The sequence below is a fragment of the Patagioenas fasciata genome, chromosome 25 (genome assembly GCF_037038585.1).
Source record: "Patagioenas fasciata isolate bPatFas1 chromosome 25, bPatFas1.hap1, whole genome shotgun sequence".
Taxonomy (NCBI): domain Eukaryota; kingdom Metazoa; phylum Chordata; class Aves; order Columbiformes; family Columbidae; genus Patagioenas; species Patagioenas fasciata.
Genome location: NC_092544.1, coordinates 4,461,731 through 4,487,451, shown reverse-complemented (window position 1 = coordinate 4,487,451; position 25,721 = coordinate 4,461,731). Strand labels below are relative to the sequence as shown.

General features: G+C 54.4%; 1 protein-coding gene across 2 annotated transcripts in view; it reads left to right on the top strand.

The window, feature by feature from the left end:
• Positions 1-6,580: 6,580 nt before the first annotated feature.
• RUNX3 (RUNX family transcription factor 3) overlaps positions 6,581-25,721 on the top strand; it is a 36,273-nt gene continuing 17,132 nt past the window's right edge. For both annotated transcript variants that reach the window (XM_071799167.1, XM_065857260.2), the window contains exons 1-3: positions 6,581-7,192; positions 8,245-8,401; positions 12,639-12,743. In XM_071799167.1, the coding sequence (XP_071655268.1) occupies positions 6,932-7,192; positions 8,245-8,401; positions 12,639-12,743 (523 nt within the window). In that variant the 5' untranslated portion in view covers positions 6,581-6,931. The remainder of the gene's footprint in view (positions 7,193-8,244; positions 8,402-12,638; positions 12,744-25,721) is intronic.

The following is a 25,721-nucleotide window of genomic DNA, read 5'->3' as shown; positions in this document are numbered from 1 at the left end:
GGTCAGCCAGGGTGAGACGGCGCGACCCCGTCATCCTCTTCAGAGCAAGATGCCGATGATGCACGAGGCCACCGCGGGAAGCACAGCTGTGGGCTGCCTGGATCAAGGGCTGTCTGTGGATCCCGAATCAGTGGGTGCCCTCGGGGTGACCGGGCTGGGTTCCCTTTGCGATGCTGATGTCCCGCAGGGAAGTTAAACGGAGATGGTGTGTTTGCGTTTGCCTGCAAAGCTGCTTTTGCTGAGATGTGACTTTCAGGCAGTCTATCAGAGCTGACCCAAAAGGGAAATTGGAGTTCCCTGTCTGACGCCAGTGCCGTTGCAGGCAGCTGACAGCTGTCCTGCCCTCCCAGGGGGGACAAACACACATTTCTGCCCCCACATCCAAGGGGTATTTGCAGATATTTCAGCCCCAAAGCAGCAACAGGCAAATCTTTGGCCAACAGCCCTTTGCAGGGAGGTGGGTGTGGGAATGCGAGTGGTTCTTGAGGTCCGCTTGCTTCACGTTTGACTTCCCCAAAGGGACAGCTCAGCAGCCGGAGCCCCGCGCGGTGTCACTTCACCCTGCCCGGCTCGAGCACGTACCCCGGTCACTGCTCCGCTGTGTGGGTGCAAGACCCTTCCCCGAGGGTCCCTGCAAACCCAGGGGCACCGAGCACCCGTTTGATACCCAGCATCACCCCAACATTTTGGGCCAGGCTGTAGAGAACAGCAGTGAAAAACGCTCTTTAGAAAACCCTCTTGCATGTTCAACAACCGGACAGGGATGTGAGATCAATTTTTCTCACCCCACCAGCGATGGGGACGAGTGATGGGGCAGTTTTTCAATTCAGAGCGATTTGCCCAGACAAGAAATGGCTTTCTGTAGCCTTTCCGTGTCGCAAGCGCGCTTTGCTCAGCACGTGCCGGAGGGTTCCCCTGCGCCGCGGCGCCCTGCCCGGGAGCCCTTCCGTGACAGCAGCTCCTCTCCTCGAAATCAGAAATCACACCGTGTTTTTCTGCGCCCACCCCGTTGTACTTTTCTCGTCGTCATGTGCCTTTCGGTTCCTCTTTCTTCCATCCAGACGTTTCCCCTTTTTCTTTCCTTTGGAATTTTTTTTGTTTCTCCCTCTGTCGCGTTTTGGGTTGTGGGTCCCGGGCTCTGGTGGGACGGGCGCTGCCCGTGGCGCTGGCGCTCGGTCCCTTCCCTCGTGTTCTCAGCTGTTTCCATGGGCTCCAGCGAAGTTCTGCCCAGGGGCCGCAGGAGTCCCATGAAATACTCACCACAGCTTCAACCACCGACCTTCCAACGTGGGGAACAGACAGGTTGGAGATGTCTCCCTCGTTCCCCATAGGGTCTGGCATGAGGCTTCGTGCAACCCTAAAGCTCCTCCAAAACCTCCAAAGAGAGAAACTTCCATGAACTTGGATAGCTCCGAACAAAGCCCGATGTTTCCAGTTGTATTATCCACCTCTGGGCATTTCTGGAGGAGATGGGATGTCCTTAGGTGCTCCATAACCTTTACATGAATAGTTCCTTTTCTCTGCATAAGCACATTCTTAAAGGAGCATTGTGCTTTCATTCTCCACTTCAACCGTCGTACTTCTCTGTTCACTTGTTTAAATCAAGCATAAAGCTCGAACTGTTCTTTGAATATTTATGACTAGTTTTTATCTCATGCCATGCATACAAAACATACTTGATTTCTTTCCTAAAAGTTTTTTCAAGTGCAAAGTTTTAAAAACATGTGGCTTTTATTGCAGGCAGGAATGAATAACAGCATTCCACCAGTAACCACATTAAATGGAACAGTAATATTCATATGCGTAAGGGCAAAAGCTGCCTTGTTTCCTATTTGCAGTTGAACTCTGAAATTAATTAAGAACTAAAAGGATCTGACAGTCATTAGGATCTTTTAAGAAGGAGTGGAAGTGGCAGATGGGACCCACGCTCCAAAAAGCTCAGCCATGCTATCAATAGCACAGAGGATGTGAGCCCCGAACATGCTCCTCTTTGTCGGGCTCTTGTGGGGAGAGGAGAATCGTGGTCCCGAACAATGAAGAATGGCACTTTCGTGACTTCAGAACCGCAGGATTCACGTCAATCGCACTCGTGCTCCCAAGTCCCTTCGCAGTGTTTGCAAACCCCATCTCATCCCCTCGGCGCTGCACAGGCTCGGGGATTTGTGCTACACCCGGAGCACAGGGCGCTTGCCAAGGGCTGGTGCTGGGGTGCGGTGGGTCCTGGCTCCCCCAGGTGCTGTCTATAGGGATGATAAATCCCCCAACAGCAACTGCATCACTCCCAGTTCACCCCAGTGGGTGCACCTGGGGCTCACCGCTCTGGTCCCCCCATGGCCGAGGGTGCGTGTGTGGGTGCAGACGCGTGTGGAGGTCTCCCTGGGGATGCTGATTTAAGGGAGGACGGATCATTAAATACACCAGTATAAAATGGGGAGAACTGGGAGGAGAGCCAAGCCCCAAAGCCATCAGAAGAGTCAGCGACCACTTCTTTGGCTGTGGCCATTTCTAATCCTTCAGGTGATGGTGAAGGAAACCTGGCCCCAGGTAACCAGGTGGGAACCTCAGGTTGATTTTCCCAGAGAACAACATTTCATGCCAGAATCCCAAACTCCCACTAGAGTCCTCCTCCTGCTGCCCCAAGCAAGGATCCTGGACGCCAGGCGCCAGGGCTGCGGATGCAGACAACAAGGTGGAATCGGGCAGCCGTGGCTCCCGTGGGATTAATGGCTGTCCCAGCTGGGGATTTGGTGTCAAGCTGCAGCCCTGGCCCTGGAAGCGGGTGCTGAGAAGGGTTTCCCCGGCTGCGGGTGTCGCCCTAGCCCGGGGCGCGGCGGATGCCGAGCTCAGCCTGGTGCAGCTCTGCTGGAGTCGTCAACAGGCTGGTCTGGCAGCTGGTCCCTCGCCCCAGCGCAGGCTTCCCCTGATTTATGTCTGGGGCAGCCACTGCTTTCCCCCCCCACCAAGTTCCCCCTTATTTCTTCCCCAAGCCCTGCAGCTTCCTCCTGCAGGAACCTCCGCCTGCAGCGCCCGTAATTGCCCCATGGGAGCCCCTTTTAGCGGTGACACTCAGGGGTTAAAAATTGTCACCATCGCGCACCCCATTGGACCCAGCATCTGTTGTTTGATTTATGAATGAATAGCACGCTCCCTCCCTGCATGCTGCTCTCAGATCCCCTTCACTTAACTGCAAAATAGATCCAGACACCCGCATGGCCCTACTGAGCGCCGTGCTCCTGAGAGGTCTGAGGCAGAGTTTGCGATGAATTTTTAATAGAAAACTTCCTATAAGGCTCCGCGCTCGCTTCCTTGCCGTCGAAACGAGCGGCTCTGCTGCTAAATAGCAGCTCAAATGAATTAAAAACTACAGAGGAGCCTGTAAGGGAAGTAATCCCAGAGACTAATGATTTAAAGAGCCGCTGACCTCCCTGCGATGTGAACAGTAGCTTTTAAGGATTTGAAAAGAGGCCCATGCAAATCCTGGGTCTTATACTCTGTTAATCTCCTCTGGAGTGCAGAAAGGGTGGCAGAGGAATAATCCCCACGCATCGATGTCTCCTGGTTTGTGGAGGACGAGAGCAGCGTGAGGTTTGCCCCCAGTTTGAGACTCTGAATCCTGCTGTGCTGAAAAGGATCATTGAAATGAAAGATAATTCCCGCAGGGCACAGTGTTGTGTGTCCCCATAGCCCGGGGATGGTTTTGCTCACCTGAACATCTCTTTGCAGAAGCAGCCGCTGAGTTGCTTTGCTGGGCTCTGCACCCCTGGGGGTCATCAGCCGATTTGGGGTTGGAGGGAGCCCAGTTTGCCACTGCTCTGTGTTTTGGGTCTCATTTTATATTTCTGAAAGTCAGTGACGGGCTTTGCCCCTATGCAGTGGAGAAATTCAGAGCCACACGACAGGTTGTGGGGGTGAATCTGCATCTCGTCACCCTGAAGAACAAGCCACGGTGGGAGGGTAGAGAGTGCTGGAGTGAGCGGCTTTTGGGAGGGAGCAGAACATGGCACCTGCACAGCTGGGAATGCATTGGGGACTGACTCCAAGTACTTCGGGTGGGCATTCGGATGCTGCTTGGAGGAAGCCAAAGTGATTAAATTAGGTGTCCTTTCTAACGGGATGCTCCCAGTATAAAACGGGATCAGAGGAATGCGTGGGAGGCCGGACTGTGAGCAGACACCGAGCGGATAAAGCAGATGAAGAAGGCAAGTCTGGGAACGGGGAGCTGGACACGGGCATCGTGCTGCAGGGAGGCAGCTCTGCCCTGCTGGAACCGAGCCCGTCACCTGATGGGGACTTGCAGGATGAGGGGAGCAGCCACGGCGGGGCAATACCTGCCCGTACAAGAACACCCGCCCTGCAGCTCAGAATCCCAGAGTGTCAGGGGTTGAAGGGCCCTGGAAAGCTCATCCAGTGCAATCCCCCCATGGAGCAGGAACACCCAGCTGAGGTTCCACAGGAAGGTGTCCAGGCGGGTTTGAATGTCTGCAGAGAAGGAGACTCCACAACCTCCCTGGGCAGCCTGGGCCAGGCTCTGCCACCCTCACCCCCAACAAGTTTCTTCTCAAATTAAAGTGGAACCTCTTGTGTTCCGGTTTGTCCCCATTGCCCCTTGTCCTGTCACTGGTTGTCACCCAGAAGAGCCTGGCTCCATCCTCGTGGCACTCACTCTTTACATATTGATAAACATTAACAGCTCCCGGGTCGGGGGGTGACCAGGTGACATCCCCAGGGCTGCGCAGAGAGGGCAAAGCCGAGGTAACCCCCGGGGGTCGGTTCAGCCGCGGGAAGAGGCGACAGCAGCACTGTCTTGCAGAGGGCCGGGGGGGTCACAGCGGCCGGGCCGCCCCGTCCCTCCCGCCCCGTCGCGGAGCCGCCACGGCGGAGCCTCGGCGACAACTACCGGCCGCGACCCGCACTGCAGCGCATGCGCGATGTGTCCCTCCGCGCATCCCTCCGTGCGCCCTCCCCTCCGGGGGAACCGGGCTGGGGGTACCGGGTGGGGATGTGGGACCCCCGAGCAAACGCCGGCGCAGGGCCGCGGCAGCCCGGCCGGGCCGGTCCTCCCCGCCCGGAGCTCTGGCCCCTGCTCCGGGCTTAGCGTGAGTCCCCCCGCTGCTGAACAGGGGGTGAGAAATAGAACTAAACCCGGCGGCCGCTTTCGCCTAAAAAGGGCAGGATTTCAGCGCCGGTAACTGCGGGAGACGGCCCGACACGCGGGGCTGGCGGCCGCCCCCGCCCGGGCACCGCCGCCCCCTGGGGCTGCTTGGGCTCGGAGCCGCCGCCGGCACCGGCTCAACGGACCCGGCTCGGCCCCCCGGGGGACCGGCGCTGCCCCCGCGCTGCCCCGCTCGCTAACGGGACGTTGTAGAGAGGAAAGCCCCGCTCCTCCTAGTTAAATATATATTTAAAAAAAAAAAAAACACAACTATTTTTGTTTTTCTTTTGGACAAACACGGGTTTTTTTCTGGGTCTTGCGAGCAGCAGGATGCGGAGCCCGGCCCGGGTTCTCTCCACCGGGCACTGCGGCTTGCGGAGGAAAATGTTTCATTAGTTTGCGGAGTGGGTTCAGGAAAAGGAAAACAATTTTTTATGTTGGGTGTTTTGTTCGTTTGTTTTAAGGAAAACTGCGTTTCACACCGCGCAGCGCGGAGCCGGGAACGTCGCGGCCCGGCCGGCTTCGCTCCGACGGGTCGTCCCGGTCCCTAAACACCGCCGGCGGAGCTCAGCCCCGTCGGGAAAGGGCTGGGAAGCGCGGGGAAAGAAACCTCCGCCTCACTTCCCGGTCCTGCCCCCCGCCCACCCCGCGGTTCGGCGTTTCCGCGGCCGGGGCTCCGCGGGCAGCCGCGGAGCGGAGCGAACCGCCGCCTTCGATATGTTCCCTCAGAACCGGCGGCTTCGCCACGAATTTTCTCGCCAACGATTCCGGCCGGAGCCGCCGGACCTGCCCGCAGCCACAGCCCCGGGGGAGCTGCCGGAGTCACCGGGCGCTGCGGGCGCCCCGGGATCGCCGGAGATGAAGGCGGTTTTCATTTTTTGGGAGGCAGGGGAGGCAAAAGGCGGGGTCGGGGAGCAGCGGTTTTCAGAGCAGGCCGTGGGACGCGTGTGCCGGCGGCACCGGCTGCTCCACAGCCGCCGTTCCCCACGCCCCGCCACGGCCGAGCCAGGGCTGGGGACGCGGGGGGACAGTGAGGGACGTGCTTTTTTCCCAGCCGCTCTGCACGGCGGCGGCTCCGGCAGCTCCGGCCCCAAAACCGCCCCATCGCGACCCAAAAGCCTCCGCCGGCGGCGGCAAGAAGCCACCGGGGCCCCGACGTTCGCCCGCCCCGCCGGGCCAGCCCAGCGGGGGGGGGGGCGGGGCTTTCCGAGGCCACGCCTATTTTGACGGAGACCACGCCCCTTTCGGTTGTGGTCACGCCCCTTTGTCCCGCAGGACAGGGTGGTGGGCGGGGAGAAGAACCCCTGCGGCTGTCCCATTGGCGCAGCGCCCCGTCCGTCAGGGCACGGCCCGCCCCCGCCCCGGGGGGCCGGCAGTAAATACGGTACCGGGCGGTACGGCTGACATTTGGGAGCTGGTTTCGGGGCCGCCCGGCGGAGCGGACCCGCCTGCAGCCGAGGGTGCCCGCGGCCGCGACGTGGCTCTGCCGGGGCTCCGCGCCGCCTTTCCCCGGGCGGGGCGGACGGGACTGCAGCGAAACCACCGGGGACGAGCCCCGGAGCCGGGCGGGAGCAGACACCCCGCACCGCTTTCCCCGCGCCGCCCCGCCGAGGACGGCGATCTGCCGGGACGGAGCGAGGCAGCGCGGGGCCCGGCCGCCGCTGCTCCCGCCGCGTCCCATCGCCGAGCCCCGTCGTAATCGAGCGGTGGGCACCGGGCCCCGTCAGGCCCCCCCTCGTACCTCCGGGCTGCGGCGGCTCCCTGACGCCCGCCGTTGTGATGCGTATTCCCGTAGACCCGAGCACCAGCAGGCGCTTCACACCCCCCTCCACGGCCTTCCCCTGCGGTAAGATGGGTGAGAACAGCGGGGCGCTGGGGGCCCCCGCACCGGGCGCCAGGGCTCGACCTGAGGTCCGCTCCGTCGTGGATGTACTGGCCGACCACGCCGGCGAGCTGGTGCGCACCGACAGCCCCAACTTCTTGTGCTCGGTGCTACCGTCCCACTGGAGGTGCAACAAGACGCTGCCCGTCGCCTTCAAGGTAAGCACTGAGCTCCGGGGAGGGTTGTGACCGGGCAGGTGGCCCCGGTGGCTCGGAGGGACCGGCTCAGCTCCGGGCTTGCCCTCCTCCCCGACCTACTCGCCTCTTTCCCTCCGCCCCTTTCACTTTAACTCGCTCTTGACATCACCTTCAAGGGAGCCCGGTTTATTATTTTTAATCAAGTCTCCACATTGCCCCGCGGTCACAGCATCTTAGATATTCCGTACAGTTAGGAGCTCTCAGGCAACTTTGAAGTTTAATGAGAGTGGAGGTTAATTACCTTCTTGGGAGAGGGAGAGAGAGGCAGGGAGGGGAGATCTAATCTGCAAAAAAAAAGAACGAAAACGAAGAGCTGGAGCACCGGCACCGGGCCGCGCTGCCCGGGCTCTCCGCGGCCGCCCGGCTCCGCTCCCGCGGGACAGGGTGACCGACGGGGCAGCCCCGGGCCGGGATTCCCCGCTGTGCTCCCGGGGCTTGGGGGAACGGGGCCGAGGAGAGGGAAGCCAAAATCTCAGCGCGGGGAGCCGGACAGGGCGGCAGCGGAGGCCCGGGGAGCCCGGTAGTGGCGGGGAGCGGGTGGCTGCAAACCGTGTTCCCCCGGCTGTCCCGGCACCGGGAGCTCGGGGCGCCGCTCCCCGGGGAGGGAAGTCCCTTCTCCGCCAGCTCCGCGCTCTCCTCCGCGGCCGCGCAGCTCCCCGGGTTTCCCTCGGCCCGGGCGCGGAGCTCCGGGGCCCCGCTCGCTGCCACTGCGCGCTCCGCAGCGCTTTTTTCCCGCTGAATCAAACAAAATAAAAGCACGATTTCTCCCAGCGGGGCCGACGACGAGCGGCTCCCCCTCTCCCCTCCCCATAGAACCCACTCGCTCATTTTAACCTATTTTTTAACTCATATTCCCCTTCCCCCTCCGATTTTACAGCCTTCCTCGGGGGCTCGGATTGCTTTTGGTTTTGCTTTGGTTTTGGGTTTTTTTTTTGGGGGGGAGGGCAAACCTTAGGGCAGGTTAGTTCCGACCGCAGTGAATTTGAGCCTAAAATCCTCTCCTCCTGCCCTAGGTCGTAGCCCTCGGAGATGTGCCCGATGGGACGGTGGTCACGGTGATGGCCGGGAACGACGAGAACTATTCGGCGGAGCTCCGCAACGCCTCCGCCGTGATGAAAAACCAAGTAGCGAGATTTAACGACCTCAGATTTGTTGGGAGAAGCGGCAGGGGTAGGTACAGGCCGGGAAATGGTTGGCCTTTTTATTTGGCTTTAAAAAAAGAGAGAGAGAAAAAAAGAAACTGAGTTTTGGTTGATTTTCTTGTTAACGATGTATTTCTCCCGGGCCGGTGGTTTCGTTGCTGCGGGCTGGGTTTGTCGCGCAGGGAGGATCCCCCGGCCCTGAAGCGGTTCCCGAGCGGCCGATGGGATGCGGGTGCGGGAGGGATGCGGGAGCATCCCCGGCCACCCCCGCAACAGAACGGCCGCTCTGCCCCGCTCGTCCCGGGGGTTTTCCCCGCCAAAGGACGGTGCAGGGGAAAGAAAAAATCAGCTCCGCGGTGGGGCAAAGCAGCCTCGACCCAAATCCTCCCGAATTTAGCTCCTCAGGGAGGAAAACGGGGGTAGCGAGGGGTGCGCGGCGGTTCGGTGAATGTGCTCAGGGGCAACAACCCACCTGGCAGCCCGTTTGTAAATGGTGCGAATCAGGTGTTTGAAGGGAAATAATAACGCGGTGCTCGGCAGGAGGGGAATGCAGCGAGGTTCGTTTTGATCGGGAGATGCGGGCACAGGGCAGAGCTGTGGGTGCTTTTTTGGGGAAGGTTCGCCCGTTTTCTGCCCTCTTTTTGCATGAAAAAACGGGGCAGAAATTTAGATGTTTAGAAATTTAGAGGCTGGCTGTATCGTTCAATCTCGAACGGATCACGCTGCTGCCTTTTTTAATACAAAGCGTCAAGGAAATCAGGCTTTGCCATCCGACGAGAGGGAAATGAATGCCCTGAAAACGCTGAACGGCCGCGGGTGTCGGGGGAGCCCCGCTGTACCTGCCTTTAAATAGTATAAATAGAATAACTTCGGTATTTCATCCCCAATAAACACTGCAGGTCGAAGCACTTAATTGCTCATTGAAACAGAAATAAGAATATTATATTTTAACGGCCACATGGCAGCGTTTTCTGAAAGGCACCATGTCAGATATATTTTGACTTCTCTGCATTAATTAAAAGCAGTGATGTTAGGAATTATTTGCATGTAATAACTGTTTACTTGTTCCTCTTTATGAAACTTGAATAGTTTACATTCTTTCATACATTTCCTTTTTCCTGTTGGCTCCTTCTCCATGTTGCAGTTTCTTTAAAAACTTGCCACTTAACTGGTTGCAGGTTGATGGATGGAAAATGTTTTTCTTTTATGAATTAAGCTTTCATTTCTGTAATCAATTATTCTCTTAGGCTCTTTTCTTTCTGTGCGTTTGATTTTTTTCGTCCCCCTTACACAAATTTCCAAGCTGAACGCAACCCAATCTCAGCTTGACTCTTGAATTCATTACTAACTTTCCTCCTCTGCAGACCCACGCTCTGAATTACCAGTAGTTTACAGTCTTAGAAAGTGCTTGGGTGAACAGTCTTTGCTCAGGTAGAGTCCTGGAAAATACTCATTACAGCAGTGAAAACACCTCCATCGCCTCTAAGAGGCTTTGGTGCAAGTAGCGTAACTCAAGCGCTGATTTCTATATATTTAATATATTCCTGTGGGTTGAGGCTTTGTAATATTCGTAGAGAAATAACCCTGTTGTCACTCCCTGGGGCTGGCACGAGGGTTTTCTCGCAGTGTGGAGTGTGTGTTCAGCTCCCCATGTCCGGCCGCACTTTCCCAGCGAGGGGCTCTTTCAGCTTTATTCAGCGTGAAAATCCTTTCTATTGAGTTTTTATTCTGGATGTCGCACTTGTTTTCCCTTGTTTGACTTAATATCTCCAAGCCCGGTGCTGGTTTTGTTTGTTCTGGCAGAAATCTGGATTTGCTGCGGAGCAGTTTGTTGGAGCGGAGTTGCGTGTGTGTCTAAGTGTTTGTGTAAATCCGACGTGCGGACGTGGGCACCCGAAAACGCGCAGCGTGAGCAGCCCGGTGTGCGCCCGAGCTGCAGGAGCCCTGGGAAATCAGCAGCAGTGAGGCTCTTGTTTTGAAAGCATGGCTTTGAAATAGTTCAGAATTGGGCATTTTTAAGAATAATAATTAATAATAATTATAATAAATACTAATTAATAATAATATATGTGGCTGGGATTATTCCCCAGCACTGTGAGCTGGGAAGAGCAGGTCCTTACTGATTCTTCTCCAGAATTAGCATGTGGAAGACAAAGAGAGGGGAGAAGGACCAATTTCCCTTTATGCTTAGCTCTTGAAATATATATGTATATATACAGATATAAAATCACCCTTTTCTGCCCAGATTGCACTGTATAAAATGAAAGCCAAGACCAGCGGGGTGCTCTCCCAGCTGGAATCTTCCCCCGGAGCCGTGGGTGCTCCCACAGGCACCCAGCAGCCGTGATCCCCAGGCAGAGGTGCAGGGGGCATGGTGGGAATGAGTAACCTCAGCCCGGCTTCTCGAGAAGGCGGGAAATGAGTAAAAATGATGCTGAGTAATAATTGTCGTTTTCGATTCATGGGAGGATTTTTTTTTGTGAGAGCTGTTTAAATAAAGAAGCAATGGCCCGGCTGTTTTCACGCTGTGACCGCCGTCCCTGGGGAGGTGTTTGTATCTGCAGTGAGTGGGGTGGGGGGAGTGAAATGCAGGGGACTTATTTCACGTGGAAAATAAGAAATTAAATAATAAAACGATACAAATGAGCTATAAAAGTGAGGAGGAGCTGTGCGCCGAGCTGCTGGGCTCAGCTCCTGGGGCGTGCGGGACGATCGTGTCTCATAAACCGAGGGGGTCCCTCCCTTGATTCTCCTCCCATGGGATTTCCTAACTAATTGCCCCTACTTATCCTCAGCCCCGCACGCTGGTTCTGCAAACCTTTCACCAACAAATGCTCCATGTCGGTGGTTTTTCCGCGGCCGAGCAGGCGCCCGGGAGCCTTCGCGCTCCACAGGCTGCGCCAGCCCGGCTCTTCCAGGCAGGTTATCAGTGCAGCCATTTCATTGGGGGTTACGTTTGTATTTGGGAGGATAAAACCAAATGAAAATAAATCATTTTTGTGCAGAAATTGAGCTGAAGGTTTGTGCAGCGTTTAGTCTTGTCTGGAAAGCTGAGGTTGGGCTTGGATCGATAGTTGCTGTCTGCTTTAAAGCCAATATTTCTCCCCCGGTGCTCCCGTAGGGAAACTCTCCCACCTGGGATAATTGCAGGATATTCTCCAGAGGAGATAATTTCATTTTTCTGTTTATTCTTTTTTTCCTCCTAGCTGTATAAATAGTATTTTGTTTTGCTATGGATATTCTCAGGTAGACAGACGATGGTTGGGATCTGAAAAAATCTCTAATTCCTTTAGAGTGGAGAAGGGAAAGGAGGTGGTTTGTTGTTGGATTGATTTGTGAAATGAAGGCTGGAGGAGTTCAGGGCATTTCCAGCCTGGTTCCTGCATCGAGGGGGTGACGGCAGCACAGATGGGGCAGAGGGTGCGGGAGGTGACTGGGTTTGGTTGGGGGTGGGCGCTGGGGAGCAGGGGGGTACGTGGGTGCGGGGGTGATAACACCCTCTGTGATACCAAAAGCATTTTCAGGTTGCGGATGGAAACCTGTCCCGCTGACTCACGGTTGCGTTCTTGCAAAATTGGGCTCCCAAGTGCTTTTCATTGCTTTACGCTCTGGTCAGGGCTGGGAGAGGGGGACGGTCCCCACAGCTGGCAGGGCCACCCCTCTGCTGCCCAAAGCCTGGCCAGATTCAGTTCCCATTTTGCAGTTTCCAAATTTATGGCACCCGTGCAGCCGAGACCCCGGCACAGTTCTGCTCCTAAGGCCACCGTGTAGGTAAATCCACAGGGCCAAAGCCACCCGGTTTCCCCAGCAAACCCCAGGCTGAAGCTGCCTCACCAGTTTGCTCCCCAGGAGCCTGCCATGGGTGCCAGGACCCAAATCCACCCCTCGCAGAGGGGATCCCACATCCAACAGCACATCTCAGGGCTGGGTTCACATGGGAAAAGGCACCAGGAAGCTGCATTATATGGAGGGGGTTGATATGGGGACAGGGCAGGAGAGAGGGGACACAAGTGGCTTTTCCACTGGCTCTGAACCAGGTCCAAGCCTCTCTCTGCAGCAGCTGAACCCCAGCGGGAGCCGGCCCAGCTCTGTGTCTCGGCAATAATGTCTCATAAAATTAAATGATGTGTGTGTTGGAGCTGGGTGGATGTGGCTATTTGTGCCTGAGCCTGCTCCAGCAGGACCCTTTTGCTCCCGCAGGAGCTGAACCCATTTCTCTTCTCATTCTCCTCATTTATTTTTATTTTGTACTTTTTCCTCCTTAGGAAAAAGCTTCACCCTGACCATCACCGTGTTCACCAACCCCACCCAGGTCGCTACTTATCACCGAGCCATTAAAGTGACTGTCGACGGGCCCCGGGAGCCACGAAGTAAGTGATGTGTTTGATTTGGCAGCCACTGAGCGGCATGGGGGGGATGCGGGGGCCGAGGTCTCCATGGCCGAAGGACGTAGGATGCCCTGCAGCTGGGCAGAGCCACCCGGGACAGGCACCGTTTGCATGGTCGAGCAAGCCCCATGAGGCAGGTTCAGCTTGGCCATTTTATTTTACTTCATTTTCTCGGCCCAGCAGAGCGTGGCGTGTGTCCCTGCCTGCTGCTCGCTCCGACCGTGCCCCGTATCCCATCGCACACGATGGTTTTATAGCTCCGCTCCTCATAGTGGTTGGGACGCATGGAAAATGCTTCGGGCTTTGACAGCAAAACTGCAGAGGCCTCAAATCTGGAGGCGCACAGGGCATTTCTAGGGGGTTGCAAAGCCCGAGGTGCTTTGGAGGCTGGCTTGCTGATTATCAAACCCAAAACGCTTGCAGGTTTCCTCTGCGCCGTGTTCGTCCGTCTGTCCGCACGGGCCTGGGAGAGCTCGGCGAGCGCCTTCCTCTCCGGGTCTGCGCGGTTTCGCTTTCGGGTTGTCAAAGGCTCCGCTGGCAGCGGCCAGGAGCTGCGTTGCTTGAGAAAACCCAAAGAGACGACTCAAGCACGGAAACGTCGTTGTGCTGTGACGGAGGAGGCTCCGCTGGGTGCGGGACGGTGCCTCCGGGTTGAGCGCGGCTCATTGCAAAGGCAGCTGCTGGGTTGGTTTCTGGCATCGGGCAGGTTTGAGCTCACCTTGGCATCTCCCGCCACACGGGGAAACACTCCGGTGCTGTTGACCAGAGGAATTTCCTTTTGTCAGGAATATTATTGGCACTGCAGGACCCCCTGTGCAACGGGACCTCATCCCCATTGCTTCCATCTCCGTTTTCTTGCTCTGGCTTCACCTTCCCGCTCGCTCCGCGCCACCCCGGGGACTATAAAGCCGAGTTTGTTCCCTTTGCGTGTCGAGCTGTGAGTGCCCAAATGGAAGGGAAACGGTTTGATCCTTCTAAATATGCTTCAGAAAATATTTGTCTGTTGATGCTGTCGTTGGGCCATGGGTGCCCCTTGATGTGAGGCCAGGTGGAGGCTGTTACCTCGGCGAGGGGGTTTTATTTGCATCGGGGCTGTTTGGATTTTCCTCCCTCTTGATTTTTATTTTGGAGCATGAAAGTCTTTAAAGGAGATTGTGGAGCTGTTGGGCTGGATTTGCAAAGCTGGCGTCCAGGGGATGCAACGCTGTTGGGTTTTATTTTAAGCCAGAAACACAAGGCAGGGCCCCGTCATGGGGCTGCGGCAGCGAGTGGTGGTGGGAGCCGGGAACGGGCTGGGCAGGGAATTTCACAACTTTGCCAGGTCAGGAATAGAAACCAGGTCTCCTGACTCCTGGCTCAGCCCTTTATCTGCTCTATCAGATCGCCTTTCTAATAATAATAATAATAATCAGGGATACATAAATAATAATACAAGGTGAGATAGTTCCTACTCTTAGCGTTTGGTTTTGCTCTGACTCGCCAAAACCCCCTGCTGAATCATCCCCGCTCCTCCTGCATTTCAACACCTCACCCCATCGCTCCCCATCTTTAATTTCAGTTTTCCGATACGGAGGGGAAGGTTTGGTGGCCGGGCAAGGGGCTGAGCCCCGGGTGCACTCACCCTGCACCATTCAGGTTGGGGCTGTGCCTTCGTTTGGCTCAAGGAAGCAGAGGCGGAGGACGGAGCGGCGTGCCCGGCGCTGGGTGCCCGAGGGATGCCCTCCCCGGGACGCCATCCTGCCTGCAACATCAGCACTTCTCGGCCTTTTTTTCTTCTGATTTGTGGACCTCAAAGTGTTTGTTTGGGAGGTGTGAGCTCATTAAGGAATTCTGCGTGGGGTTTATTTGCTGCTTCTGCTTGTTCTGTGAGGGCCCCAAAGGTTGATCTCTGCCCCATCCTTGCACCCCCACCGCCCATAAATTGCTGATGGAAGGAGTTCAGATACAAGTTGTGGGTTTGGGTTTTTTTTACTTTATTCATAGATTAAGATTTTTTCATAGATCATAGATTTATTAGCAGTAAAGGTCATATTTTGACTCCTAATTTGACCCTGGGGCTTAAAGCAGTGATTGATGAAAATCCAGTGCAAGACAAGAAGAAAACAAATTCATCCTCTTTCGCCACACTTTGGTTTGCATTTTCTAATAAACATGAATTTTAAAATATAATTTAAAAGAAATAACGCCCTTTGCACTGGGCTGCAGGGAAGGGCAGAAACCCCCGGTGTGGAAATACCGGCTGCCAAGTGATCCGGGTTCGCTTGTGGAAACCCAAGGTGGTTTTCCTGGTGAACCTGCCACTGGGTGGCTCTGCGGCACAGCACCCCTGGGCGTGCGGCACCCACCGGGCTGCTGGCCGCCCACTGGGGCCGGTAAAGCCCCGGTAAGAACCAGTTTGGCCCAACACCATGGTTTGCGCTGCCTTCCATTGGTTGGCTTTGGGAGGTGAGAGCTGCCAGCAGGAAATGCAATTTTTATGTGTGTGTATACACATTATATATATATATTTAAATATATATTTATATATATGTGTGTTAAATAGATATAAATATCTATGTGGACTTGATCCTTGTGGGTCCTTCCCAGCTCAAGCCATTCTATGATGTATGTAAGCACACATGTGCCATTCTGTAAATACATGCGTATGTGTGTGCATAAAAATATATATTTTTAATATATAAAATCTATTTTAATCCATCAAACGTGGCTGCAGCGTTGCAAATGAGCGGAACATGGTGTGCGTTGGCTCCCGTTGCATAGAATCGGTGCTGGCCGGAGCTGGAGGCTGGATATGGGGCTGGTGTGAGCGGGCAGCAAAGCGCCCTTAAATGTGGAAAGAATTGGCCATTTGTCTTGGTGCCCTGGGAAAGCCCTGGGCATCGTCTTCTCAGATGCGACGAAATCCTTCCAGCAACCGTTCTCGTGGGGTTTTTTGGGTCAGAACGTGGCTGGGCTCCACGCCCCACCTCCCAGCACCCCATTCATCTTCCACCCCTGCCCCATCGCTTCATCTCAGCCCTTGAGCAAGTCTTTTAACTAAAGCCGTGCCCAGAAGAAGGAATAATAATAAAAAAGAACTTCTGAGGAGTTTGCAATTGAGTCGAGATGGGTGAGGAATGGCGGGAAAACGGGTGACGACCCTCGCGGGGCCGGGGATGCAGCTGGATGGGGGACCAGGGTGTTGAGGACACCCAAGGGTGTTGGTTTGATGGCGCCACATCAGGGTGCATGTGAGGCTGAGAATCGTGGTGGCTTTGGCCGAATCACCATCTCGCCAGCTCCACCACGGTCCCAGCACCACGCAGGCTCACTCCCAGATTACTATTGCTTCTTTTTCCTCGAGCTCAAGCATTTTCTGGGTCAGATCTGGAGAGAAAAAGGACATTTTTTTTTTCAAGTTGACACCTTAGCTCTAAACAAATGGCGCAGCGGGTGCCAAGTGTTGACATACTTTGTACAAACAGGAAGTAATAAAATATTTGAACTTCCTGTGGAATTTCCTTTTTATTTATTCCCCCCTTCTCTGCAGCTCTTTATTTAGCAAGAGCCCGACTGGCCCAGGCTGCAGCCCCGGTGCAGAGCCCTCCCGTACCTGGAGCTGCTCGCAGAATAATCCACAAGAGGCAGAACCTGTTAAAAAATGAATAGCTGGATTCTATCCGGGGATGGTTGGTGTGGTCCTGGGTACATGGGAGCATCTCCAGGGCCTCCCCATCACACTCACCTGCTGGTGGCCTTCCCGTCCCCCCTTTTTTGGCCTTCCCGTCCCCCCTTTTTTGGCCTTCCCGTCCCCCCTTTTTTGGCCTTCCCGTCCCCCCTTTTTTGGCCTTCCCGTCCCCCCTTTTTTGGCCTTCCCGTCCCCCTTTTTTGACCTTCCCACCGCTCTCACCTCCTCCTTGCTCTCACTTTTTTCCTCCTCCTCTTGCCCATTTCCTGGGAACTCCTACACAAAGTCCTTTTATTTTTTCCCTTTAAATATCTTTTGTTTCCCCCCTCTTGGATTTATTTTCTTGTTGCTATTCAGTCTCAACCTCTCCCACCCTTCACCTAAATCCCCTTTGCCCTTAACCCCTTGTTTCTGTTTCCCCCCATCCCTGCTGAGGAGGAAAGGGAGAGCAAGAGGACTTGATCACCCACCATAACCCTTGTGGGGATGCACAAAGTTGCTTTTCTGAGGTTTAATGCTGTGTAAATTTGGGTGAATGGAGCTGGTTTTCTTCCCCGCTCAGCAAAGGTGGGGAGTGGAGCAGGGATTGGGATGCTGGAGCAGCACAGACCTCCCTGCTCCCAGCCCAGCTCCCGGGCTGAATGATGAAATGGAGAGTGATGATGAGGAAGGGTTGTAGCTCGGGTTTCCATGCTGGAGCAGAGAGGGGCAGTGGGGTCCCCACATCCCCCCCTGTTGCCCACTTGGCTGCGGTGCAAACACTTGTGGGGGTGGTGGTGGCTGGAGTCTCCTGCTCATTTTGGGTTTGTCATCAGAGAGTTGGTGCTTTTGGTTGTGTCACCGCTTGGTGTGACTGGGGTAAGTGCCAGGAGGGTGTCCCCGTGCTGAAGCATCGCTGAGCTTGGACCAGGACGAGGAGGGGGTTTGTGGCTGGAACACCCCCAGCCAGGCGAGAGTGTTTCATGTCCCTCTCCATCTTGTCCACACAAGGTTTTTCTGGTAGGACCCCATCCTGCACAGCTACAAATCCCCTCCGCGGTCATTTACCATCCCCAAAAGGCTCCTTCCCTCTGTGTCCCATGAGGATGGAGCAATGGGGCCACGTTGGGAGCGGGGACAACCTGGTGGCCACCGCTTTGGCTCACCCCAAGCACCCAGTGCTCCCCCATTGTACGGCACGTAGCCGGCGGGTGGAAAGGCTTCTCACCTCCCACGGCTCTGAGGTTTTTCCAAGAACCGCCGCTTTTTAGCTTTCATGTTTTCAAAAGCCTCAGCTGGGTGAGGGTTTCCCTGCCCACCTGCCCCACATACAACATCAGCCCCAGCCCTGCGCTCCTGGTTGGGAAATGAAGAGTTTGGGGTCTGCCAAGGGTGGAAACCCCCTTGTCCGTGCCTGTGCAAGGTGTTGGTGGCATCTGTGTCCCCGGGGTGCTGGCAGTCGGTGGGTGCAAGGCTGTGGCTTGGGTGCTGGCTGCCCTTGAGCCCCCCATGCACTGGGGGCTCTTGGCTTTAAGTATGGGTTAAAGAAGCAAAAAAAGACTGTAAATGGGAAGAACACTGTCTGTAAATCCAGCCTGAAGAAGGCTTTGCTGCTATTGATCATGGGAGGCTGTGGGAAGGGGTGTCTGTGTCCCCACGTGCCCCCAGCCCTCCCGTCAGGACACTTTCACAGTGCTGCCCGGGTGGCAGCCGGGGAGGAGGACGAGTCGCACCAGCCGGTCCCGGGGATGACACACACCTCGTGTGGCTTCTCTATCCACCTCGAGCTACCCGGATAAGAGCAGCGCCCTGAACCGCCCGTGCTGCCGCGGACACGCCTCGGCACCACTGCCCGCACCCCCGTCAGCACCCCATCTCCTTCCCACCCCACGCCCAGCGCCTCGCCGGCTCCCCGAACCCCGGCACGTCCGCAAACCACCCTCGAAAAGCCTTTCTCTTTTTTTCTATTTTTAATTTAAAGTGCCTATGAACTCTTTTTTTTTTCGAATTCAGAGGAATCTGTGCTGTGGATTTTTGCCCACATTATTCTGTGTGTATGCTCCAGTTTGAGGCCAGAGAGAAAAAGCAAAGCAAGTGATCCCCCACAACTTTCCCGATCCTCGTGGCTGCAGATGAGTCTGAGATTTACTACCAGAAATAGCAAAACTGAAACCCGTTTTACACAGGGAAGGGAAAAGAAGTGCAACCTTCCACCCTATTAACCAGAATAAGTTGTGTAGAGGCCCCAGTATGATGTTAATAACTAGAAGACACCAGGTGTCCCATGCAAGACTAAACCTCCCATTCTGCCCAGTTTGACCCCAAGATTTTGGGCTGGGGGTGACTGGGGGAGTCCGAAGAGCTGAGTCAGCTCCTCCACTCTTGCTGGCACAAATTTGGGGGGTTTCAGCTCCCCCTTCCAGCCTCCTGTTTGTTCTTCCTGGGGTACAGCAGCCCTGTGCAAACTTGATTCCTTTAGCAGTGTCGTATTTTCATGCCTTAATGGTTTAAATGCCAGAAAAAAGCACAAAATAACATGTTCAATATCTTGCAGAGTTGGTTATCTCCTTTCTAACTTTAGGGCTGTAGCGTCTTTAAAAGTATTGTCGGTGTCTGCTGAGATTTCTGACTCCGGGATGGTTGGAACAAAGAGCATCTTTCCTTTGCGTCATTTTGGGGGAAAAGAGGGAGAAAAACAAGGCAGAAATGTTCCCGTTGCTTTTGGGAAAACTGATCCATGAGTTCACACATCACCCCAGCCCGGGGTGGATTTCAGCTGATGCTTTGTCCTGTGCTTGGGGGGGGATTTGTGTAAATCCACGTTGTGCTTCCTCCATATGGGAGGGGGAGGGAAAAAAGGTTATCTAATGGTTTTGGTATTATTTGAAGCAATTTTGAGAGGAGACGAGGAGCTGGATGAGCTGTGCGGGATGCGGGGGAGCTTGGGACAATGTGTTGTGTCCCCTTGGGATGTCACCTCCATGAATCTGGATGGAAGATCAAAACCTGTAGTTCTCCCGTTGCCGGGACACGGGGGAATTGGGATCTACCGGGTGGCAGAGACGGGTGCGAGTCGACAAGGGCCGGTCTGAAATAGCTGAGGACGAAGAAGCGGGAGCGGCGAGTCGGACAGGGTGACGGGATGGGAGCCAAAGAGGAACAAAAGCAGAAATATCCCAAATTACCATATTCTTACGGAAAATTATGGAAGTCTGCAGCACACCCGGGGCCCCGACACCCCCTGTTTGTTGCGCCTTTTACCCTTGGAGGTTCGATCTGGCTTTGGCAAGTGCTTGGAGAAGAAATAATAAATTATTAGAGGGATTTGCGCTTCTCAGAAGCTCAAATGGAGACCGGGACGGGGGCTGCGCCGTGCCAGTATTGTACCATTCCAGATCTTTATCTTGGCAAAAAGGCTTCCTTGTGGGGATGCATAAAACTTGAACTGGGGATGTTTCTGTAATGAAAAGCAGGCCCGGTGCTGAAGTGCTCCCGTGGGGTGATAGTTTTGGATATTATTAGGGTCTTTTGTTTTCTTCCCCTGCTTGTCCTTAGCGAGATATAAATACACAGACATTTCCCAGTTTGTCTGGGAATTAGAGGGGAAAAAAAAAAAAAGAGAGGGAAACGGTGAAGAAAAAGGAAAATGAAAAAAAAAAAGGGCAACCAAATCAATCAAACCAAGATCATTTAAATTAAAAAATGATCTCACCGCTTCCTGGATAGTTACTTGTCGATGTAGAATTGCTATAATTTGTTCTAATTTAGAATGCGGTGCTTAAAATATGCGGATTTCCCACTTCTTGAGATCTGTCCCTTTCCCTGGGGAGGAAGAAGAGGAAATCCTGAGTGACACTTTCTCGCTTCCCAATTAAATTCCCTGCTCCGTATGAGCGCCCGGGAGCTTCAGCATCGCCCTGGCTGGTGGGGACCTGCTGTGGTGGTCCCAGCAGTGGCCCTTGGGCACAGGGGGGGTGACACTGCTTGGGGACATCCCGGTCGTGTTCCACACAGACAGAGCTCCTGGGTCTCAGCTTCTCCCTGTGCTGCTCCAGCCCCATGGAGTGTCCTGCCTGGAGGAGCAAAAGGGCTTTGGATGGAGCGTAGACACTTTGGGGTGTCCTGAAACAAGGTGGGCGTGGGAAATCCTCGGTGGGAATGCGACGTGTTTTAATCTTTAAGTTTTATTGGTGTTTTCGCTACTGTCCCCCGGCTGCCGTTGGGGTTGTTGGTGATGGGGCACTTGTGTGGATGGTCACCAAGAGTCCCGGCCACCCTGTGCATCCCACACAGGGACCGTCCAGCTCCATCACACCCTTCCCGCTCCCATTTGTTCTTTGGATGGAGACACATGGAAAGCATCGGTGCAGCTTGATTAGGGCACGATGCACCACCCGCTCTCACCTTCCATCTGCCGGATCCCTCAAAAACCTCCCACCGCCCCAGCCGCCACGAGCGGGAGGCGAAGGACGAAGCCGAAGCCGCATCTCCGGAGGCTGGCGGATGGTGCGGAGGGACGAGGAGACGCTGGGGCGAGACTCGGGGCTCCCGAGTTCACGCCGGAGCCCTTGCAAATCGGTACTTGCTGCGCAAGAGGGTTTCTCTGTTTGTATTCCCATCGCTAATGTGTTTTGATCCCAGCGGGGGAATTTGCACCCTTTGGGATGTGCCCAGACCGTCCAGGGCACTGTGTTCTTGCAGAGGCAGCTCTGGACCGCTGTTGATACATGCATGGCGAGCAATTATGTTAAACTGCCTCCTCCTCTAATTTCTTATAGGTGTTGGTATCCACTTAACCCCTTGGGGTCTGATCCTGCACAGACAAAGCGATGGGGAGTTGGGGCTCAGCTCTGGGGTGGGTGGTGGATGAAAATCAGAAGAGAAAAGCAGCTCAGCGCTGGGTTTGTGTGGGTTGGGCTGTGCAGGAGCCCCCAGCCCCATGCGGTCCTGTCACCCCTGGGCAGGACATGGGGACACCCCAGGGGACACCCCGGTGCTGGGAGTTCCCTGGGGAGAGCAGAGCAGGGACAAAGGTTGGGGGTTTGCATGGCCCAGGCTGTTGGTTCTACAGCTCCTGGCCTCGAAATACAATTTCGGTTGCTGCATTAATATGGGCTCCAGCACATTCACTCCTCTAATTATTTTATTTGCCACATATAGTAAATTCCACCTCTCCTTTTATAATCACCTGGCGCGTAGTAACTTCGAAATAATTTCACTTAAAAATGACCAATATTTGCTGAGTGCAGCAGTTATTGGGAGTCAGAACAGGGAAATTATATTTGCTTGCGTTGCACAAAGAAATCTTTGTTGAAATTGGTTGCAATACCTCCTGCTTTTGAACGCTTCGGGAAAACCCCAGGGCACGGTTCTCGGCTGGGGTGGAAGAGGCGTATCTGCTCCTGCTCTGAAAATAAATAGATCAGAGTCGGAGAAGTGGGGATTGATTGAATTTGGAAGAGATTAAACTCTGGTGGATGGGGAGGATGTTTGGAGAACTAAGTTTCATTGAAGGCTCCTTCCAGAAGGATGTTGGTGGCGTTGCGATGCCGGGCGCAGGAGCGAGTTGTGCTGGGATGCAGGTGATGGGATGATACTAAGAAGGAGTATTTGTGAGCAAGGATGTTGGTGAGCTTTACTCCTTTCAAAGGGGCTGCGTTTTGCCCCGTGCCTCAGTTTACCCATTTGTAAAGCAGGTCTAATAACCGGCTGGGCAGCGGGTGATGTGGGAGCGTTGCACAGACGCGGAGGCTGTTGTCGGCGAGGGTTTATTGAGCTATAGCCAGGACCGCAGGTTTATTAATGCCTCCTCGGGCAGGGTTTGTGAGCTCAGGAGGGCAGTGCGAAGGGTCGTGGATTGGAAAACAGGAGAAAAAAATAGAAGTCGGTGCTAAAAGGCAAGTTTTGTTTCGGGGAAGACACGAACTAAAGGGCTAGAACTATCAAACAAAACCACAAGATCACATCAGATGTCAGGGCAGGACACATCTTGTTTCTCCCTCTCGAAAGGGCTTATCAGCACAACCAATCACTTTAATGATGTGGCAGAGGGAGGAAGAGGATTTGACTCAGAGTGAGATGAAATTTAGTTCCTAAGACCCTTCTCTTCCGCTGCCGGAGCCCGGTCACCTGTTCTGCAATCAGCCAGAGATAAATCACATCCTGCAGCGGAAGGTGCTTAGACATGATTTTGCATTATTTTATCGCACTCTTTCCAGTGAATCGATGCGCTGCAGTGGGAACGGGGGGAGAGGGGAGGGAAGAAGAGAGACTCTGCAAGTGGGGAGCATCCCCTGTGCTCCGTGTCTCCCCCAGCCCATCACATCCAGAAAATGGGTCTGGGAGCAGGCGTCAGCTCGGTTTTTGGCTTTGGAGGAGCAGCGTTGCAGAGAGGATGAAGGTGCTGTGCAGGTAGCGTTGCTCTGGGGCTCTTGCTTACAGCGTTGTGTTGTGTGCACTGGAAAAGCTCGTCAGGAGTTGTAATTATCCGACGTACCGGGCAGTCTCTGGAGATGGAGCTCGGAGCTCAGTCCTGGGGTGGGGGAATATTAGCATTCAAATGGCTCGGCTCCGCTCTCTCCTAGGGCAAAGGGGAAACCCAGCGCTTGGCAGCCCCAAATCTTGGGAAAATTTGGGTCTGATCTGGGTTGTGCTGGGTTATCTGGAGCCCAGGACCGGTTGGAAAAATGCTGCTATATCCAGTTGGCTCCCACATGGACACGGCATCCGAGACATCTCCAATCCATTACCTGCACCGCGGCGCATTCCTTGCACAGCGCTGACCCCAGCGGATGGTCCTTCCCGTCCTGGGCAGTGTCCTTAACCAGTGTCACCCAAAGGAATTTGATGTGCTTGCCCTAATGGAACAGGTTATTACTGGGGAAAAACCAGCTATACTGGTAGCATGCAGGTCCCATTTCAAGTTGTTAGATAGCAGGCATTAACTCATGGTAAATTGGCATCACTCCACTGATCTGTGCAGCGACAGCTCATACATGCAGCTGCAAATCTGATCTGGGACATGACTGACGCGATATCAGCTGGAGGTATTGAGATCTGCCTGGGTGACATTAACTTTATATACCACCTAGTTCACTCTGCAGTTTGTAGATAGATTTTCAGAAGTCTATAAGGATGGGAAGGTGCAGGAAAGCGCTTGTGGGGATTTTCAGTGAGGCACAAGTGGGCTAAATGCTCAAATGTGACGAATTTTACCCAGTCTGCTGCTGAGAATGCCCCCAGCTTTACCTGTGCTGTAAATGCTTTAAACACTTTTCATTTTTAATCCAGAAAGATTCAGCCTTCTGGCTGAAACCCTGGGAATGGGGAACCCGTGTCCTTTTGGGATTTGCGCTGGAGTTGCATGGAAATTTGGGTGTGATGTTCCTTCGGATTTGAACACGGATACACAGCTCTCACATCCCAGGAGGTTTGGGAAATGCTACCCTAGATTTCTCCTCAAATATCTGAATTAATACCCTGCTTTGTTTTCTTTCCAGAGGACTCATTCTTTGGGTTTCCCAGTGTAATAAGAAGCCACCATAGGGTTTATCAGAAGCCGCCCCGTTCGCAAGGCTTCCCATGGTGGGGTGGGCAGAGGCAAAGCCAAGGGACCAGCCCAGAAGTGAGAGGAGATTAGGGGCTTGCAAAGGCAGCTAATCAATGCCAGGCTGCCTTTGCAAACATCTCTCCTGCTGCTGGAGCTTCAGACAGTAAAAAAAACCCTACTGTAAATGCAACATATCTCGGTGCTTCCTGCCAGCTGGCCGGGAGCCAGCCTATTTCCTTCAAAAAGAGGGATATTTATTTTCATCCTTTTAGAGGCAGCCAATTCATCTCAGACCACCACCAGCTAAAAAAGCTCTAGAAATTAGCAACCTTTTTTTGTTGTTGTTGTTGTTAATTCTCTCCCCCACCCCCTTCAATACGATTTTCCTTTCGTTGTTCGGGTCGGTGTAAATCCTCCGCCAGGACATGCGAGCCGAGGCGCATTGCGACACACTCCCCTTTCTCTCCAAGCTGGGGGAAGACAGTAGCCGTAGTGTCTCACGAAAGCCAGAGGAAACCAAAGCAAAGCCTCGCCGTGACTGATTCTCCTTCCAAATGGCGTAAGCAAGCCAACTTCAAACATGTGAATAATGAGTTATCTGTGCTTGACTTTGTTCGGCAGCAGAAGAGACGGTTCCTTCTAACATTTTCCTCCTGCTCCCTCCTGTGAACTTCTGGGCTTCAACTTTAAGAAGTGGGTTGAAGTAGCGTTGGCACTTGCTGGCTGCTGCTGCACAAGAGAATCACAGAATCATTTTGGGTGGAAAAGCCCATCAAGATCATCAAGTCCAACCGTTCCGCCACCCCTGGCACTGCCCCACATCCTGAGAACCTCACGTCCATCTGTCCAGCCCTCCAGGGATGGTGACTCCAGCACTGCCCTGGGCAGCCTGTTCCAATGCCCCACAGCCCTTTGGGGAAGAAATTGTTCCCAGATCCAACCTCAACCTCCCCTGGCGCAACTTGAGGCCGTTTCCTCTGCTCCTGGCGCTTGTTCCTGGGGAGCAGAGCCCGACCCCCCTGGCTCCAAGCTCCTTTCAGGCAGTTCAGAGATCAGAAGGTCTCCCCTCAGCTCCTGTTCTCCAGCTGAACCCCCCAGCTCCCTCAGCCGCTCCCATCACACTTGTGCTCCAGCTCCATTCCCTTCTGTCAACTCGCTCCAGCACCTCAAGGGCTTTCTTGTCATGAGGGGCCAAAAACTGACCCCAGTGCAGGGGGACAATCACTGCCTTGGTCCTGCTGCTCACGGGAGCTCGATGGAGATCTCCAGCATCCCCCATGGAGACGTCATGTTTGAGCCCCTTCTAGTTATGGACAGCCCAGTTTCCATCTCCGCACTGTCCTCCCCTCCCTCTTTCACCACCCATGTGGCTCCACCAAATTCTTCTTGGCCAGGAATTCCCCACGGCGAGTGTGGAGCTGGAGGTGGGTTTCCAGGGAAAACCTGAGGGATGTTCACGTCTCGGGTTATAGGTGTGCAAAGATGAAACCGCCCCAGCATCTGCTGTAAGGGACAGGCCTGCTGTTCCCATAACACAGGCGGTTCACATGTGGCTTATTTCTGGAGCACATGCTGGGACTTGATAGTCTAGCCGAGACTCAGACTGGGAAGAAATTCAACCTTGTGTAGAGGATTGGTGTGTCTCTCTGAAGTTCTTATTTTGAGGGCTACAAGAGGGATTTGAAAGGTGTTTTGTGCATAGAGCTGGAGTTTTATCCGCTACTGATCGCTTTCTTGTGGTGGGTTCTCAGGGACGTGTAGAGAC